General features: G+C 39.2%; 1 protein-coding gene across 1 annotated transcript in view; it reads right to left on the bottom strand.

Annotated features, from left to right (window-relative positions):
• Positions 1-14,460, bottom strand: part of MDGA2 (MAM domain containing glycosylphosphatidylinositol anchor 2) — a gene marked incomplete at its 5' end in the record, with an annotated part of 232,745 nt that extends 218,285 nt beyond the window's left edge. Inside the window, one exon of the mRNA XM_053475433.1 lies at positions 14,235-14,460. Coding sequence (XP_053331408.1) covers positions 14,235-14,460 — 226 coding nt within the window. The remainder of the gene's footprint in view (positions 1-14,234) is intronic.
• Between the last annotated feature and the right edge of the window lie 4,657 nt (positions 14,461-19,117).

Raw genomic sequence — 19,117 nt, 5'->3', positions numbered from 1 at the left:
CGGCCCTTGTCAATATGGCCCTAATTTATAGTTGAGCCAGATGTAGGGGATAATTCGTTAGGGATCTAGACATTTTCCACATATATCTCGAACGGCCAGAGTCGACAACCCCAAATTGTCTACAAGGACGTTGCGCTCTTCCGCCACATGACTGATTAAATATCGAATGGCTGAACATGGCCTTCAGTCACCAATCTAATTTTATTATTGAACTCCATATAGCCACGTAATTTTTATTTTCCCCACAGCCGAGTTAGCGCTTAATGCGATTTGCGAAAAATTAAATGTTAGAGTATTATCTGCTAAATGAGGAGGACATAACAGACAATTTCCATGCAGGGTACACGCACGGCGTAAATGAAATCGTCACTCAATCGGAATATTATCATGCTTCTTAACCAATGAAACGGGGAAGGAACACGGGCCGGCGCCGACAAGTACAGTAACACCGCGAGTTTCTCTAATCCTTAATCGTAACAAGAGCTGCGCCTAGGAGCGTTATCACGAACTCTACATTATGTACATTCGTTAGGCTGTGAATACCCAAGCTCAAATCACAATTATAATAATCTCAAAGTGTTTTTTTTATAAATGATTCCGCGAAGCAAAACTACGAGTAATGGCTCGATGGTTTACGCAATGGAGTGCGAGCAGACAAAGCCAAATTCAGATCACAGATGTTGGATAAGTTACTTGATATTCCAATGCCTTTGGATGCCATGGGAATAAAAAAAAACAATATAGCTCCAGAGAATTATTACGCTTGATTTAACCCAACCTTGTACTGCAGAAGCAATGGGAACGATAAGAAAAACAAAAGAGTAAAATTGTAAATAGCGGGAATTTGCTGATAATTCTGTATCTTGTTATCGGCGGAATGTGAAAAAGAAAAAAAAAAGTGATTAATGAGGAAACTGGGTAGTCACGCGTGGAGAAAATAAAACAAAAACCGAAATGCGATTGAGAAAATGTTACGAGGCACGTTCTGTTTGAGTAATTCTGCAGACATTATTTTTTTTGCATTTTAGTTCAAATCTATTGTAATAGTGGAAGCAATAAATGTATAATAATCATCATACGTGAGGCCGAGTTATCTAACTGCTAATACTGGAATGACGATACTAACTGAACATGGGTTTGTTTGCAAAAAGATTTAAATAAGATAGATTTAATCAAAATCTGAACACTTTAGACTAAAAACACAAAAAACACAGATTTTTTATTAGAAGAGGTATAATTTCAATAGAAATTGAGGTTCTAATAAGAGGGCGTTCTTTCCTTCTATAACCTTCTCGGAAATTAGGGTTAGAAGTCTGGCACCAGATACCATATCTATCAATGACTTTTTCATCCCCAGGTCTCCTGTCATCACAGTGATTAAGTAAGGGGTTAAGTAACCCCTTTTTTTTATTGTCCCAATTGTCACCCGTATAATACATATGAGAAGGCGCTTGATAGCCTGCCCTAGGGTGCATCTCTGCTTGGGAGCGCCTCAAATTCAGGCGCACTGGTGCCACTACAGCGAAAAAGATCTCCATTGCTATATCAAACTGATCTCGCTCACAAAAGCAGCACAGAACCAAAATGCAAGGCAACCTTAACCATCCACTTCAGCTTTCATGGGTTTCATCAGTTGAGGTCCCTCTAGCTCAGGGGCGTCCAAGGTGCGGCCTTCCAGCTGCTGCAGGACCACATCTCCCATAATGCTCTTTCAGCTACGGGGCTGACTGAGGAGTATGGGACAGCTGCAACAGCTGGAGGGCCGCACGTTGGACGTCTCTGCTCTAGCTAAATAGGTCCGCACCTGGACTTACCTTTAGACTTGGGGTGGACCTCAAGACATTCTTAAAGGGTGACATTACATACAAAGAGATTTGAGAATAGACCCCTGCTTAATACCCTGCCTTGCGGTACGTTACCGCTCGGGAACATCTCAAGTCTTAGCTCACTTGGGTCAAAGAAGAAGAAACATCTCCATTTTAGGGGGCTTGCACAGGTTGGGTTGTTTATCACATTGTTCTTTATAGGCAGCTTTGGTCAACACAACCGGTCCTTCAAAAAGCCTCGTCTTTGGGAAAACATTCCATTTACAGGCAGGTTGCAATCATCTTTCAGCGTCTCTGCGTTGAGCTACAATGTGTGTTTTTTTGTTTCGCGTTGGATTCCTTCAAGCACCTGCAGCTGTTGTTGACTGGTGCAGGGTGTCCATGTCACCTTGTCAGATGTCAGTTCTTTTATCTGATGATCCCAATCATATGCAATCATTTTCGCTCTTCAGCATCACAGGTCTCGCTGATATAAAATGAATGATACTCGCGAAACTCCACGCGTTCCATAAATAACCTGACATCTCACCGTACGGACATTGTGATGAGTCACGGTAATTCCCCGTGCTCGAGTTAGTCTATACACAGAGGGAAATTCTATGATCACTTAAGCAACTTGGTCACAAATATAAAGTCATATCCCACACTTTCTATTGTGCACCCACACCAGTTGTAATGGATGTATACTAAGTATCTGCTAGAACCCCATTATTGTGTAGGTATTTGTTTTTGTAGCTGGTGCTCATATATGGTATATCATTATAATAATATATAATTATATACTATAAATAACTAGCCTTGTCTACCAATGGAGGGTGTAATATTTTGCAGACCAAATCCAAGGAATAGTCTAGTCCCCAAAATTTTATTTTTATTCTTTAATAAATCTTGGAGGGGGGTTTTCATGTGCTCCAATGCACTTTTTTTTACATGGATTCTTAAAAAAGAGTTAAAAAAAACAACACTTCTAACCCATTTAAGGACTCTATGGACACCAGGAAGGAATAACATGAAAATGTCTTGCACATGCTCAGTAGCACTTTCTTTGAAATCACTGAAACAGCAGCCAATCACATGTTATGCTAGCATGTGATTCAGTGCTGCCAATCTCATTGGTTTCCGAGGGAGCTGTTCTAGAGTGGATGTGCTAGAAGCATACTACAGTATGCTCTGTGCTATCAGGAGGGGCAGCAGGGGGCGGAGTTACACGAAGGTGATGGAATCCAGTAACTCAAGAATAACTTTATTGATTTGCATGAAAAAAATGCACTAAATTAACCCCAATTTGCATTTAACATAAAAATAGTGCTCCTTTAAGAAAATATATAGGTAGATGACTGCAAAGCACTAATGTATTTGCAGCACTGAGGGGATACTCTTTTCCTGCAGCTTGAATAAGAGAGTTTGCATGGCAAATACTTTGTTTATATATAAAGCTCTGTGCACAAAATCAATATCAATAGTTCATGCCCTATAATACTTAGTTCATAACATGCCACAGACACATTTTTACTGGTTTAGTGTTTTTTTTTCCCCAACATTCATTTTGTTCACAGCTTGGAGAACATTAAGACAAATCGGTATTATCTCTCCTTGTCTGCATTCTCAATTTCTTCCCTGGAAACACAGTGTTCCGATGCTAACCCTTCATATTAAAGATCACGGAAGGAGCTTTGAACTGTATAACATGTTCCTTCTTGGGACTAAAGAGTTAAAAAAAGAAACGGGTAATAATAATGATTACTATTCATAATAAAAATATGGATTTTTTTTTTTAAACATTTTTTTATAGTTCTATATAGTTGTAACTCAATTAATTCAAAGTTGTGGGGGGGGGGACATTTTTCCCCAAACTTCTAGGTTTTATATTAAAGAAAATGACCTAGAATGATCAGATATTATCAGAAGCAGTTGCCGTCCGTATCGGCAAAGTAGAGGTATCAAAGAGTATTCAGCAGCGGCTTTTCCTTTCCATGCCTTGAAAGTAGATGAGATTCCGAACACCGTATTGACTGCGAGGTTTGAAGCATCGGAAGAATCACTTTTTTTTTTGTTATCGCCTTCTATTTTTATTTTTCCAGGTTTCATAATTCATGGGTCAGAACCCAACATTGATCAACAGCGTAAGAAAAGGAATCAATTTAGTTGTTCCTTGCAAACACAGCACTAGCACTGTCCTCATGGTGAGCACCGGTGAAAAATCTATCCATCTTTTAGCTTAAAATTACCTACATGGTAAATGAAACGACATCTGTGTATTTTCTCAGTATCTACACAGCTACATTGTTATAGCATGAGAAAACTGTTATAGCATTAGAAATACCGGAGGTAGCTAGCTAGATAGATAGATAGATAGATAGATAGATAGATAGATAGATAGATAGATAGATAGATAGATAGATGGATGGATGGATGGATGGATGGATGGCTGGGTGGATGAATGAATGAATGGATGGATGAATGGATGGATGGATGGAAAGATAGATAGATATAGTAGATAGATATTCCAAACTATATGCCCAAAAAACACACCCTAAGGGGTAGTCACGGCCATCTAATGATAACTGGGCCCTGGGCAAGCCTCTCCTAACGGGATTTTCTAGTAGGCTTTCCATCAAAATAGTTGCCTTAGAAATCCCAGAGAGATAAAGAAATGATCCAGCCATGGTACAAATACTGTCTAAATGTATTCATTTGGCTTTATGTAGAATCTACGTGAGCATAAAAAACATGTGTGATACACATAACGCCATCAGGCGACTCCTGACCTTAAAGTGCCAGGGGCCACCTTGTCATCGTTAGTCCAATCCTGAACTCTAGACTACAGAAAGCCAAATACTGGATCTGTGGAGACAATGTCTTAATAACAGTCTCCATATAACATGTTAAATTGTCATTCCTGCTACCTGCCATGTACTATTCTTTTTCTCAACAGAAATTAGACAACAAAATCTATGCTCTTTGAAAGCAATGGACACACTCCAAACGTTACCAAGTTGTTTTTTTTTGTTTTTTTTCCTTAACGCAATTTACGTTAAAGTTTTAGAATTGGAATCGACATACGTTTTGCAGGACTAGAATGATTCATTTGAGAAATAAATCAATATGCCGCTTGGTAATCATTATACGTCCAACACAAATCAGGGCCGGTGTTGAGGTAGCACAAGTAATGTATTTTTATAATTGATGTCCAACAAGTATAATAAATCAAAGGAAAATACACAGCGAACTTTATGGCTCTTGCAAAATTTCAAGAATGCACAGTTGTTTTTCTATTGGACACCCAAAGCCAAATATTAGAACCCTCCATTATTTAAGAGAAGAAAATGGTAGAATGTTACAAGCAGTCGTTCTGGTTCCATGTTCCAAGACAAGCTCTTCGTGCAGAGGAGGCTCGCTGGGGTTGGTCCTTCATAATGTTTTGCTGAAACACGTCTCTCCTGCAAATTCTTCTACCAACCCTCCATTTAGTGAATAATCCCCATAGTGGATGTAGCCAGGAGTGTTTGCAGGAGAGTTGGGGTTTCAACCCACAAATTCACTATGCATAATGCGACCTGGTAAGTTTCTCCAATAGGAGAACATTTTTATGCATACCGGGGAACTTTTAGACTCTGGCTTCCTGGAGCCCCCTCTGGTGGGATGCGGACAGGACTACCCGCTGATGCCATTGGGTGGTCCTGCTGACGTCGCGGATGGTCCCACTGATGTCTGTGGGTGTTCCAGCTGATGTCGTACGCCCCCCCCTATTTAAGGGGGAAATGGGTGGGGGGTGGGGCGTGTCAGGACCCCGCTCACGCTTCTCCCAGAGTCTCTAGGCAATACCCAGAGCATTCCCAGGTATGATTTTTATGACTTTCATTAAAGCCCACTAATTTATTCATGCCTCATACGGGGCTAGCCATTGAACACAAAAAAATGGATTCAAATACACATAAACTGGAAACGTAACACATTCAGCGCGAGGTGAATTTTAATTCGATGGGGGGAGGAGTTGGGTTTAGAAAACAAAATAAAAAAATAAAATAATTAAAAAAAAAATAAACAATTTAAAAAATGAATGAAACTTGGGCTCCTCAGCATCCCCAATTGATAGTTGCCTATTTTTTATACATACCATGCCCTGTGAATTATTATAAATGTGTTGCTGCCTGTGAATTGTAAGAGATTTTAATCTAAAATTAGGAAACTGAAATTTTAATTTGGGGACACAGCACACCCAAAACACATTACGTTCCCTTGGTAAATGAGTATCGGGTATTGTGAAGGCTTTTTTTTTACTTGTTTATATGTGGAGTGCATTCTTTTGTCAGTTTAACCACTATTCCACTAATCAATGCCAGAAATTGTTGATAAATGTGCAATCATGCGCACCTCCAAGACTTAAGTGGATTGGACAGCTTTCTGGTTAAAAATGCCTAAAGGATTGAACATGTGCTATTTGTGCAGAAGATCCGTGCTGTGCCAAAATATATGAGTCCGGAGGCTTCCGACACCTAGAAACGAGTATTTTAAAAATTGTCTGAGCTTTTAAATAATACATCCTAAGTAATTCCAAAAAAAAAATAAAAAAAAATACACTGGACTTATTATAATATCTATTATACGATAGTTTCAGCCAGAGCTGAAGTCATATCCGCCACTGCTAAAATAATAATGGGTACATGTTACCGATACTTTGTAACATTTTCTAAATTCCGCTTTTAAAAAATGAAATCTGATTAAATATTTATTTCCATAAATTTTTGGATAGGGTAGGATGTGTGCCGGGTAACGGCAGAAAGATTTTTTTTTTTTTTTTTTTTTAAGGAATAGACCCTTGATAAAGTCTTCATTATCTGGAATGATCAGTTTGGGACCCTCGCTACCATGAGCCATTGGCACAACGTGTACAGTATTTCTCATTTGATATGAGTATTAGACTTGTGCATTCGGATTCGAAAGCATTGCAAATTTACAGAATTTTGGTAAATTCGGCGATTCGTGCGGAGCCCCGAAAACGAGGGCAGATCCCTCATGAATTTGCCGAAAACAAAGCAAAAAGCTCAGGGTCCACATTCACTCACACTCTCTCACCCTCTCTCACACTCTCATTCACTCGCAAACAAATGGACCAAAAATGAACAAAAAATCGTTTTTTGGCCCATTTGCACGTCTAGTGAGTATTTAGGTTTAAGTTTTACATATGTACGTATGTAAAAACGCCGACTCTTTCACATATGTTACGCACTAAAAACACCATATACACGCAAGGAAAACAAGGAAATATATTAAGGTCACATTCATTCGGCTCATCCTGCTAACTGCTGCTGACACTCACCAAATTGCAAAGTACATAGAAATTGGCTGCCGATAAGAACCAATTGGCCGCCCCATCCTGCCCCTTTCCTTTCTCATTTAATACTTCAGATGCTATTTGATTCTTGGCATGTGCAATATTCAGGTGGCTCTATATCACTCGGAAAGGGTTTTTCGTATTCCTTACAGGAGTCAGTGCCAACTCCGCTAACGGTCTTTTCCATGGATTCCCCACCCATGTCATCATTATTCCTCATAATTCCACATGGCCGGCTGTATATGAAGTCGTGTTCCCATGTTGTCTAAGAGAAAAACTGTTTTTTGCCTCTACTTTTTGCAAGTTCTACAATGTAGAGACGCCACAAGACTTTATGCCAAAACACAAATAAAACTGTCTGGTTGAACACCATAAAAACCCAGACACCACCCATTACATGGACAACAAAGCTCCACCTGTATTCTGTATCTCTATAACAATTACTTAAAAATACAGAGTCAGAGGCTTATTTACCTTTGGCGCTGCCCTAAGCTTAAAGGCTTGCAGTCTATGGAGGCTGTGTTGGGTTGACACGGCCTTCATGGTGGAAATGGGCCGTTATGGGGAGATCAGAGATCTTCTTTGTCACCAGCTCATTGAGCAGAGGCACAGCAGAGGAGAAGACATCACGGACGGCCATCCCCAGTGTCCTTTAGCTGCAGGAAGAGCTCGCTTGGCCCTGTATAATGTTTAATTAATTCAGTGAACTTTTCTTTCTCTCCTTAGCCATTAAACCATGTACCATGCATGGCCAACTCAGCCGTTCAAACGTAACCAGTGTTGGACCTTCAAAAGAGTGAAGCAAGGGAGTTAAAACCACAAACTCTTCCAAACTCTGTGGGGCTTATCCACTAAAAGGAGAGTTGCTGTTTTAACTCCCTTACCTCACTATCCATTGTAAGGGGCTACAAGGAACCTGACTGCCCAATATGACTTAACCCCCCCCTCCCTGGATCTCTTGCCCTAGGTCTAGGTCAAAGTACACCACTGGTGCACATAGGACATAGTTGGATTTTAGGTCCATGTGTCCCTTTTTAAAGACTTTGGGACCCCATAGGAAATATATGCTGCTCCCCCTTTATTAACCCCTTAAGGACAATGGGCGGTCCCTAAACCCATTGAAAACAATGCATTTTGAGCCCGTACATGTACGGGCTTTGTCATTAAGGGGTTAAGGAATTAAGGAATGTCAAATTCTGATGCAAAAGTTTCCTTCCCTACAACTCCTTTTCCTAAATATCATAATAGCGTATGAACTAATTTAATATAAATTAATTGCATGAGTATTATCCTATTTTTTTTTTCAAAGCTTGTATTAAATTCCCTGTGAAATTTATGCATACATTGGTATGTAAATCATCGCTATTGTATTCAAATCTGACATTTTTCATTTAGGTAATGTTATGGTTCGCAGCCAGAGTATCAAGAGTTACCGATTTGACGAGTTTGGTTCACTGATTCTAATCAACAGATCAGGCAATTCCTTCAACCCATTCCCTCCTCCAACGTAATTGCGCCACCAAATATCATCTTATCTCTGGATACATTTGTTACTAATTTTTTTACGAGATTGGATTGATCAAAAGAATTCTAAAAATAGTCGGAAAGGTGGGTCTTATACTCAAAACCTATTTAAATCAAAGTCCATTCAAAAAAATATATTATTAGGTGAGGGGAAACTGATCAATGTTAAAGAAAATGTATGGGTTGCTTGACTTGCTCGTTTCATGGAAATTCAGGCAAGTTGCTTGCACAGCAAACAAGTAGGTGGTTATTTTTGTTGCAATTCAGGAAGCAGGAGATAGAGGAACTCATTAAGATCTGGACTTCACACAAGATAAGAAACCGAGACACTGAGGACCATCTAGTCTGCTTTTCTTTTCCCTAAGACGACCTCTAACGACTGATTGAGACTCAAACCTTAATCACTAATTCGCGTCATCTTGGATTGAGGTTATCAAAGGTCGAGTGAACCCGTTGAGAACCACACTCCTAACCTCTCATTTCCCATAAAATAGATCGGTACGTCCTTTACTCGGAACTTGCCTCTTTATTCCAGGACTGACCTTCTGAAACCCAGACCACCAACAACCCTCGACCTAGGAAGGTCCTGTTTTGGGGGTTTCTTCTCTACCAACAAATTGGGTTTATTTAGAATAGCACCTTGTCAAAAAAGTTTTGGGAATGTAGCGAAACTGTTCTAGGGGTACTTTTGGACCTGGGCCAGTATATTAGCTAGGTATGGAATGATTCATTTAGAAGGACGTTGTCTTGCAAAAGTAAACTAAAGTAATGATAACCAAAACTTTTCATCTCTGTCTTACGTTTTCTATGTAACTCCTCCGAGATAAACGCTACATTTGAGCTGAGCCTTTAAAAGAAATTGTCTTCTGCACGATTTGGAGTCGCTTAAAATAAAGCACGGTGCATGCGAAGGTCAACGAAGCTGAGGAGCAGCTTGGCCGTGGAAGTAAACTTGCCCCAAGTACCAAGCGGACCAGTTATCATGGAGAGATATATAATCATCAGACAAACTCTGATTAGTCTTGCTTTCCAAACTCCTGTTTGGTGGAGCTTCTTCTGCTAAGAACATCAAGAACCTGGTAGAAGCCACCCAGCCTGTGTGTAGGAATAATTCCTAATGTCATTCTTTCGACATTATCATAAAATCATAGAAATACTCATGACTGTGGTATCAAATGATTCTAATCAAGAAGAGGGGTCACCACCCCACCCCATTTGTGGTATAAAGCCTTCTGCTTCTAACATGGTCAAACTCTCAGATAAGGATGAATGAAGTTGGAATTGCTTATCACCTCTGTCTTTCTTGCAGATAAATGGCAAGAACTATTAACATAGTAACATAGTAACATAGTTCATAAGGTTGAAAAAAGACCAAAGTCCATCAAGTTCAACCTCTATACATGTTGTGTCCCTACTGTGTTGATCCAGAGGATCCCACACGCTATAATACACAAGTATATTTAACGAAATAACCATTGGGAACGCAAGCATGATTCCACTCGGCAAGAGGTTGGGTTTTTTTTTTTGCGAAAAATTTATATTTTATTTTTGGGTAAAAACTGCCGTCTAATCCTGACCGCAATTGAAAAAAATGAAAAAAAAATAAAAGAGATTTTCACAACACGGGCCAAGCACCGTCTCAAACAACAAGGTCTATCCCTTCATTCCCCGTGTGCTCTGCTTCAGTTTATGTAGATGGTGAAGCCGCAGAACCCTCTAATGACGCGAGAACGTTATCAGCGCACAGAGAAATGTCACCGGCTTTATTGCATTCCTCTTTATTGGGATGATAACTGTAATTATTTTACACAATGCCATGTATAGTCCTTTGGGGGCAAAGCTAATATGGTTTTGTAAATCTATGTATGACCTCTATTTAAATTATGATATTGATCCAATGAGATGTAATATTACCTGCGGTTATTATAGCGCCCGGGTCATGTGTAAGTTATTGCTTAGTTGTTCTGCCGCGCCTTATTGACAGAAGCTGACACCCTTTTAATGCTGTTGGTATGATTACTGGTTATATATATATAAACTGGGGCTAAGCTATGAAGACTGGATGCAGTTGCCATAGAAACCATTGTAATGTATCAACCGTTTTCACCACTTTGGGGATGTGGATCCTTTGATGCTGGAGCGAAAGACACCTGCTGATGACGCGCAAGGTGTTTGTTGTCATATCACTGGCTTATTTACGTGCAAATAATGCTTCTAGTGCTTATTACATCCATAATGTAACTGCTCATTCTTTAGTTCTGATTTCACAGAATGACATCACCAGAGACACATGACTGGGTCATAACGTAATATGTAATGGCAGATCAGACCCACCCTTTTTTCCCTGCTGTAAAGACTCAAACCTTAATCAGTCGTTGGTTTCGTCTTCATTCAGGAGCCGTATGCCTATCCCATGCATGTTTGAATTCCCTCACTGTATTACCCTCTACCACTTTTGCTGAAAGGCTGTTCCACTTATCTACCACTACTGAATGAGTAGTAGACACCCCTGAGCACAACTTGTAGTGAGACTCTGACATTTTGTGTTATGGCAATATATACATTAGCACAAGGCTGTTATTGTGTAGGTGGATATTATCCTGGCCGCTGGCTGAATATGCACAGCCACATGTTATATTTGTATACAATGTGCTGCTGACGTGGCAGTATCAGTAACTAGAAACCCTATTGGCCACCCACAGGTGGCCAGTCGGGGTCCATTATAGAGACTCCAACATATCCTAAGCTTTTTAACCAACAGGAGCATGGGAAACAGATGATGTCATATACAAACAACAAATAAATATTTAGTGAAAGGGTAATGGGTTATGGGGCAATGTTTTAATTCCATCTCTGCAGTTAAATGTTTACCAGTTCTCTTTAATGTATAGTAAAAGACATGGCTAGCACTGTAGATGGTTTCCTTTATTTATTTATAAAAATATATATTTTTAACATTATTTTGGAGTCTATTTGTATTTTATATATACGCGTTCACTGCTGGCTTTGTTTGTTGACACATACAAATCTAATTCCAAGTGAATTACGAGATACATGGAGGAATGTTTCTGCCTGTAACTAAATACTAAGTGCCAGATTGGCAATTACCGATCTCCCTTCATGTTTAAAACAGTGTAAATATATTCTTTCTCCTCTCCCAGCTGTTTGCTTACACACTATTAATCCCACCGGTAACCCCTGAACATGTTTGAAGTGGAATATACAGTGTGCCATTCAGAAAAATAACCCTTCTATTGGCAGAGAACATTGAAAACTATGAAATGCATACAGGAAGATTATTATTATTATTAATAGTATTATGAATAATAATAATAATAATTTATAATAGTGGGGATGAAAAAGATGTATTATGTAACAAGATATATTACATATACATATTACATATACATGATGATGATGGTGAGGATGAGAGGGAGAGAATTAATAATACTATTAATAATAATAATAATAATAATTTATAATAGTGGGGATGAAAATTTTTTATTATGTAACAAGATATATTACATATACATGATGATGATGATGATTATGAGGATGAGAGGGAGAGAGAATTTGTTTTTTTATAAAAGGGGTTAAAAGTTTTCCCATTGTGGGGGAAAAAAGTTTCCAATAATCAATGGTCTATGATCAATTAGTTTATTGACCCCCTGTGGAATATCCCATTGTGGCTGGCCAGAATGAGGTGTATTTTACTGTCTAGTGATGAAGCTATTAAAAACCAGACACACTGGGAAAAAAAAAAAAAAAAGAAATCCATGGCCATCTGCCACTGACTTTTGATGACCTAGATTTAGTGTGTAGAATGATTCGCAATCACCCCACATTTACTAGTTGCAAATAATATATATATATATATTTATTTAATGCAGCACATTTCCTCTGTCAATAGTTTATATCAGCATGCATTCTTGTACAATATTTTTTTTAATCCTTTTGTTAATCAGTATTCATTAACACTAAACAGCAGCCCAGTTACATCCCTAAAACTGGTTTTATATATATATATATATATATATATATATATATATATATATATATATATATATATATATATATATATATATATATATATATATATCCTGGGCTCTCTGAAAGCTTGGAGGTGCCTGCATTAAATGGAATCATTTCTGTGCATCTCTCTCTGCAGTGCATGGTCTGTAAATGAATGTTTAGGTATCAGAATGAAAAGGATCTGATACATTGTATCTCCAGCAATAGACAGAATGGGTGCAGTGTGAAGGAGCAGCGCTAGAACAGTGAGGGCTCTGTTGGGACTCAGACACGCCCCCTATTGACTAGCCACGCCAGACAACATGTTAACCACGCCCACCAGCTTCTTCATCCTCTACTGCTCATTCCATGATCAGCTGATTACCATTTCTGCATCTCAACAGCATGCAATGGGGGATCTGAAACTGTTTTAAATCACTTTGCTAGTGGCTATCCCTCTACAACCCTGCTGGGGAAAAAAGGAGCTAGAAAAACAGGACAGATTCTATGTTTCTGAAGGCACCTTTTAACCCTTTCCAACTACAGTGCCTTACCATAATATGCATAATAAGACCCCCTTTCTTGATTCTAATGGGTCATTTGCAGCGATGCATTGATTATTAGCAAAGGATAATCCATAAGCAGTATACCATGAATATGCATCAATGGGGGAAGGGTGGCACATTGCACATGGAATACAGACTACAGTTAATAGCCATGCAGTAAGCTGGGATGCATTCTCGAAATGCCACTGCATTCAAGAGAGAAGGATGCAACTCTTAACTTATTATCTATCTGAGAAGCTGAGCAATGCCTGTTGTTTAACTTGTACAGATTGTAAAACTGCATTTCCAATGTCCTTATTTAATTGCCATACTAATAGGAATTAGGGTAGTGGATTCCCAGTACCCTCCAGTTTAAATGCTTGACACACACTGGAACCTGCTATGGTATAATTATCTACTAAAATATATTATTGAACGCATATTTTGTATGGAGGATTGTGCTTTGCATTAAGTATGATGCCCTCTTACCTAAGCTTTAGTACATAGATGCTTTGAGGTCTCCTTCAATTTTAAGGAGGCCAGCCATGATGACAAAAATCACAGATAAATCCTATATATCCTCTATATTGAGCATGTTAAATCCATAATAGGGGGTGGTTTAGTAAATGCATTATTTGTGGCTATAGAGGGATTCATTATTCCTATGTCAATATTTCTGGTAACCATTGGAAATAATATACATAAAACAGTGAAATATCTAAAAATGGAATGATGGCTAAAACAGTGAATTAGTTAGTACAGACCACACAAGTTGCCAAAGATTTCTGCAGTCACAATGTTGCCAATATCAATAGCTCTTAAGAGGAACCCCCTTCAACACCATGGTATCACATTATTTCCATTAAGGAACCAGTAGACAGAAGAAGTGGTTTCTGTTTGATAATAGCTTCTTGAAGATCACAAGGTCATAGCCATTACAATTGGATAGGAGAATGATATGGAATTGGTGGGTACAGTAAGTGAAAGACTCACCATAGACTCCTTGACTTGAGATTCCATCCAGAAGAAGTGACAAAAGCCACATGAAGCAGAAATGTAAATCCATCTTCATGCAAACATGGACATATCCAGCCCCAGTGGACACAACAGGACCTTGCAAACACAAGTAGCCAACAAAAGTACCCTCTATATGCAATTGTAGATTCCAACTTTCTGGTGACCACTGGACTTCACGCAGTAGACCCAACAGAGGAAGATATATTTAGAATTGTATATATATATATATATATATATTTATGTATATGTATATAAAAAATACAGTATTGCTCTTAGCTAAGGAATGATAGACATGATCTTTTCCTCCTCTGTGTTGAAGAAAGGGGGAAATCCCTGGGAGTCAGATGGTTTGTTGCTTCTGGCTGTCTTAGTCAAACACAAGAGCTTCCTTGGTGTGCAGGGTTTAAAAAGTAACTGGAGATTATCCCTGGAGGACAATTAAGAGAGAATCCGGATTGCAGTCCAGCCAAATCCCACCGGATCTGCCTTTTCCCATTCCATTAGTTCCCATTGCAATGCAAAATCCAACCTCAAGACATGTAGCTGGAGCAAAGCATGGGTTGTCTGTGCTGAGGCTCTAGTCTAATGGTGCGTGTAAAAGGTAATCATATACCTGTGTAATAGTAGTAGTAGGTTATGGTGTGAGATCACTCCTGATCACCAGATCCAAGCAAATATCCACGAGAAGCAGGGACGCGATGACCACCGGGGCTCAGGCAGAAGAAGACCTCTCCATGTGAATGAATCTAACCAGAGCAGAAGACCAATCCTAGCAGCAAGAGATGCAAAACGAGCTATCAAACCAGCGCTAAAACCTTGCAGGAAGAGGGGGTCGGGAATGCAGTATATATTAATATTCTTGTCATTTTGTTTAAGGGATGCAGTGACGGAATCCACAGACTAGACTTGCGTGGGTCTTGCTCTGCTTCTCTCCCGGTGAAGAGACTGTGCTCAGGATGGATGGACTTGAGGCGAGAGGATGTCTTCTTCTGCCCCTTGTCTCAGTGGATCTAATCATAGGGCACAGGCGCAATTGCTCAGGGGTGGTGGCAGGGGTGGGATGGAGAAGACAGCTTGACTGGCCTCGGTGTCTCTGCCTAGCCTGTGTGTTGTGCCTGTGTGCATAGAAGTGTGTGTGTGGGTGTGCATGGTGTGTATGTGTGTGTATGTGTGTATGTGTATGTGTGAAGCCAGAAAGCAGGAAGGAGAGAGCTGTGTGTGGTCACGTTGTGCTCTACATGGAGAGAGTTGGAGCTTTGGTCTCTGCAGCCGGGCAACGTCAAAGCCTGCGTGTCTCTCTCTCTCTCTCTCTCTCTCTGCCACCCCCTCTCTCCACTCCTACCATCCCTCCCTCCCTCTCCCTCCTCTTCATCCACAGCTCATCAGTATGGGTATCACAGAGAGCCAGAGAAAGAAGACAGGCACAAGAGAGACTGAGAGCATCAGCACTAGGCAGAGCATGCCAAATAACAGGGTGCTTTGTAAAACATAGGGGTGCCTTCATAGCCAAGAAGAAAAGAGGGGTGGACCTTTTATGACATCTGCCACCTCCTCTCTATCTCTGCTCTTAATTCCCACCCTTCCCCAGCCTCTGTAACTCATTCATACCCATCCTAGCAAGCAAACCCCAAAGATGTGGATCGCGTGGGTATTTTTTTTTTTTTTGGGGGGGGAGACATGTAAGAAACGGGGTACCACAGTGCCTTCATTCCTTTGTCTTCTTTCCAGCCCCCCCCCCAAAAAAAAAAAAAAACAATCGACACCATTCCAGTGATCTACACCAGTCCACGAAAGGGTTAATGACCAGGACACTACAGATGATCCATCACTCCATCAATCAATAAATCATAAATAAAAGCTGCCTCTCAAGACAAGATGACCATCAGCACCCTGGACAATACCCGTCCCCGTATCGCCCCAGTGCAGCGCTCGCTGCTGCTTTCCATATATGGTATGAAAAAACCCAAAATGACACAACGGCGCTATAATTACTTCTCGCGAGTTCTACATATTCCACCAGCGTTCCAACTAACAGTTTCTGGGATTTTTTGGTTGCCAGTCTTCAAATAAACCTCATGTTATTAATACAAGCAGCTGTTACTTGAAGAATGATGCAAGAAACTGAAGAACGGAGGGTGTGGGGGGGGGCTGCGTCTTCTAGATCTGCCACAAGTATAACTTGTTACTAGACTCCAATGGTATACAATGTTTCATTCTTAAAAACAAGTGGAAACTCTTACACATTTGTTGATGAGGGACACAACATTAAAAGGGAGTGTGTCTTACAAACACAATATGGGTTTCCACTACAATTATAATTTTGCTACTATTTATTTTGTTTTATTCTTTTTTATTTTTTTTATTTTCATTTATTTAATTTTGTCCAATACATTTTTTAATCATTCTTTTATTTTTGTTAATTTTTTTTAAAAAAAATTATTGTTTTTAATTCTTAAAGAGTGCACATTTACACATATTGTTTACATGGATATTAGGTTAATATAGGAATACAATTTAAAACAAAAAAAAAACAAACAGTTATTGCTGGAACTGACATACAATGGTGCTGTAGCCATGATTGCTTAAGATCATAAAATATTTTTTTTTTCCAACAAATGGATTTATTATAATATTTCCAGTCTAAATTCATTTTCCCCCAATAATTTAGAGCTAAAGTGATATTTGCAGTGTAGGAGATGTCTTTGGTCAAGCACATCTCGATGCATGGGATATATTCACCTCCTGTCAGCGAGGCGGCACTGGCACTTTATGGCCGGTGGCCACCGATAACATAAATGTGGCCAGCGGCTGGATATGAGAAACCGCATGTTACCTTTCAATACTCACGTAGCGTGCGGCCGGGCATATCCAACTGCTATCCGCACACTGCAGCACCTGATCTGCCACAGGGGTATGGAGCGATGTTGGCCACTGGGCCACACGTGCCAGATGGCCAGTCTGGGCCAGACACCCAGGAACCCTATAATAATAATTCTATAAAAATAACAGAAAAGTGCACATGGCACAAAGGTTGATGGAAGGGGTAAAATGATTTTATGAATGTAATTATGTTGAGTTTATTTATTGGGTGCAAAGTATATTGATTTGGTTGAATCCTTATGACCATTGAGAGAAAATGTCTAATATATTTATTTAAAGCTTATTGTATGTAAAATGACATTTCCTATTACCAATAGGTAGAATTGGCTCTTAAAGGGCCTGAAATGAATTATTTTTCTGAACAAGAGTACTGAAGAATGTAATTTCTGAAAAAGTTTAATAATGCCATAAAAAGTATTGTATTTATTCCATGCCTGCAACCGAATAAACAAAGACTCTAATGAGACACAATTATTCCATAGTGGACATAGTCAAGTAATCATAACCTGATTGTTGTTCTTCAAGGTTTAAACAACTGTTAGTTTATTTTATCACCGCTAAGAGCTTTATTTGACAATAGCAGGTTCAGGAATAACTAAGGGGCATTGTTGCAATGTGCGTGGGAATAGACAATAGGACAGAACAAGGATTTTATGTAAAATAGCTGAAATTGATGAACTTACATGAAGTTCTACGCGTATAAGAATAACTGCCTTTGGCCATGTCAAACATGAGCTTTCCGTCGGTCGAAAGCCAAAGTATGGTTGAAAAGGACAGTTCCATAGAAAAATGCCTTTGCCTCCTTAATGTCATTTTATTATATATAGTTGGGTTTTTTTGTACTTTGTCCCTGCCCATTGAATAATAAAATTTAGGATCCATATACATGAAAAAAACAAATATATAGTGCAATATGGTTTGAGATCATGCTCACTGACTCACTGGTTTCAGAGCTTATATTGCTTATAGAAGGCGCTCGTGGAGACCCTTAAGGTGGCTGTATTCCTTCAAACGGACCAGGACTTATCACTCAGTAGAAAGTAGGAGATGAGTGAGTGAGCGTCTCTGTGCTAGAGTGAATCTGTGTTGTCAATTATAGTGAGTGTGTGGGTGTTAGAGTGTGTGTGCATGAAAGTAAGTGTGCTTTAGTGTATGTGTGTGTTTGTGTGCAATTTGTGTTTTTTTTGTGCTAGTTACAGTGGTGGCTTTACATACCACCAGGTCAACAGTGCCAGACATCCCCTGATGATTCTAGAAAATGTACCCAGGGATAGGTAACTCATATGTAAAATGATTGTGGCCAATTAGATATATGCAGAGATTGTTCAGCTTTCTCCTAGTGGATAATCAGAGGCTTTTAATACTATGATAAATGTGTACTTTATTAAAGCTATTAAAATTAGTCATGGGATCTGTAGGTACCTGAAGCTGAGGAAGCCTGACAAATTGCGACTCGGGTGTTGAGGCCAGACCAATGTAGGGACATAGAAACTAATAATATAACAATAATAATAATAATTTAACAGGAAAGAGCTCTTTGAACCCTTAAAAGAACCAAGGTGGTGAGATGATTGGAGGGTAGCAGTGTTGCCATAATTTTTGTTTTCTATAATCGAAACAAAGACTAAATGGGGAAACACAAGATAACAGCATTGGTAAGTTGAGGAACAGTTTCGAGTGTTACCATCAAGCTGAAATTCTATCCTTTTAAGGACAAACTGGAAAACAGAGTATTTTACGTTAACATTTTTAAATAATTTTTTGCACATTCTACTTTCTTTAGTCCTGTTTTGCCCTTTAGACAAGCTACTCACATTTCAGCAGTTGTTTTTGATTATATTTTTGCTGTCATTATCTATCATAAAAATCCCCCCCCCCAAAAAATGCTTACACATTAAGAAAATGACAAAAAAATATAAGAAATATATATTTACGCAATATAACAACATGCTGTATTATAACTTGAAATGTCTTTGGAT

The sequence above is a fragment of the Spea bombifrons genome, chromosome 9, assembly GCF_027358695.1.
Source record: "Spea bombifrons isolate aSpeBom1 chromosome 9, aSpeBom1.2.pri, whole genome shotgun sequence".
Taxonomy (NCBI): Eukaryota; Metazoa; Chordata; class Amphibia; order Anura; family Pelobatidae; genus Spea; species Spea bombifrons.
The sequence above is the reverse complement of the archived record's forward strand: the minus strand, read 5'-3'. Positions and strand labels throughout refer to the sequence as shown.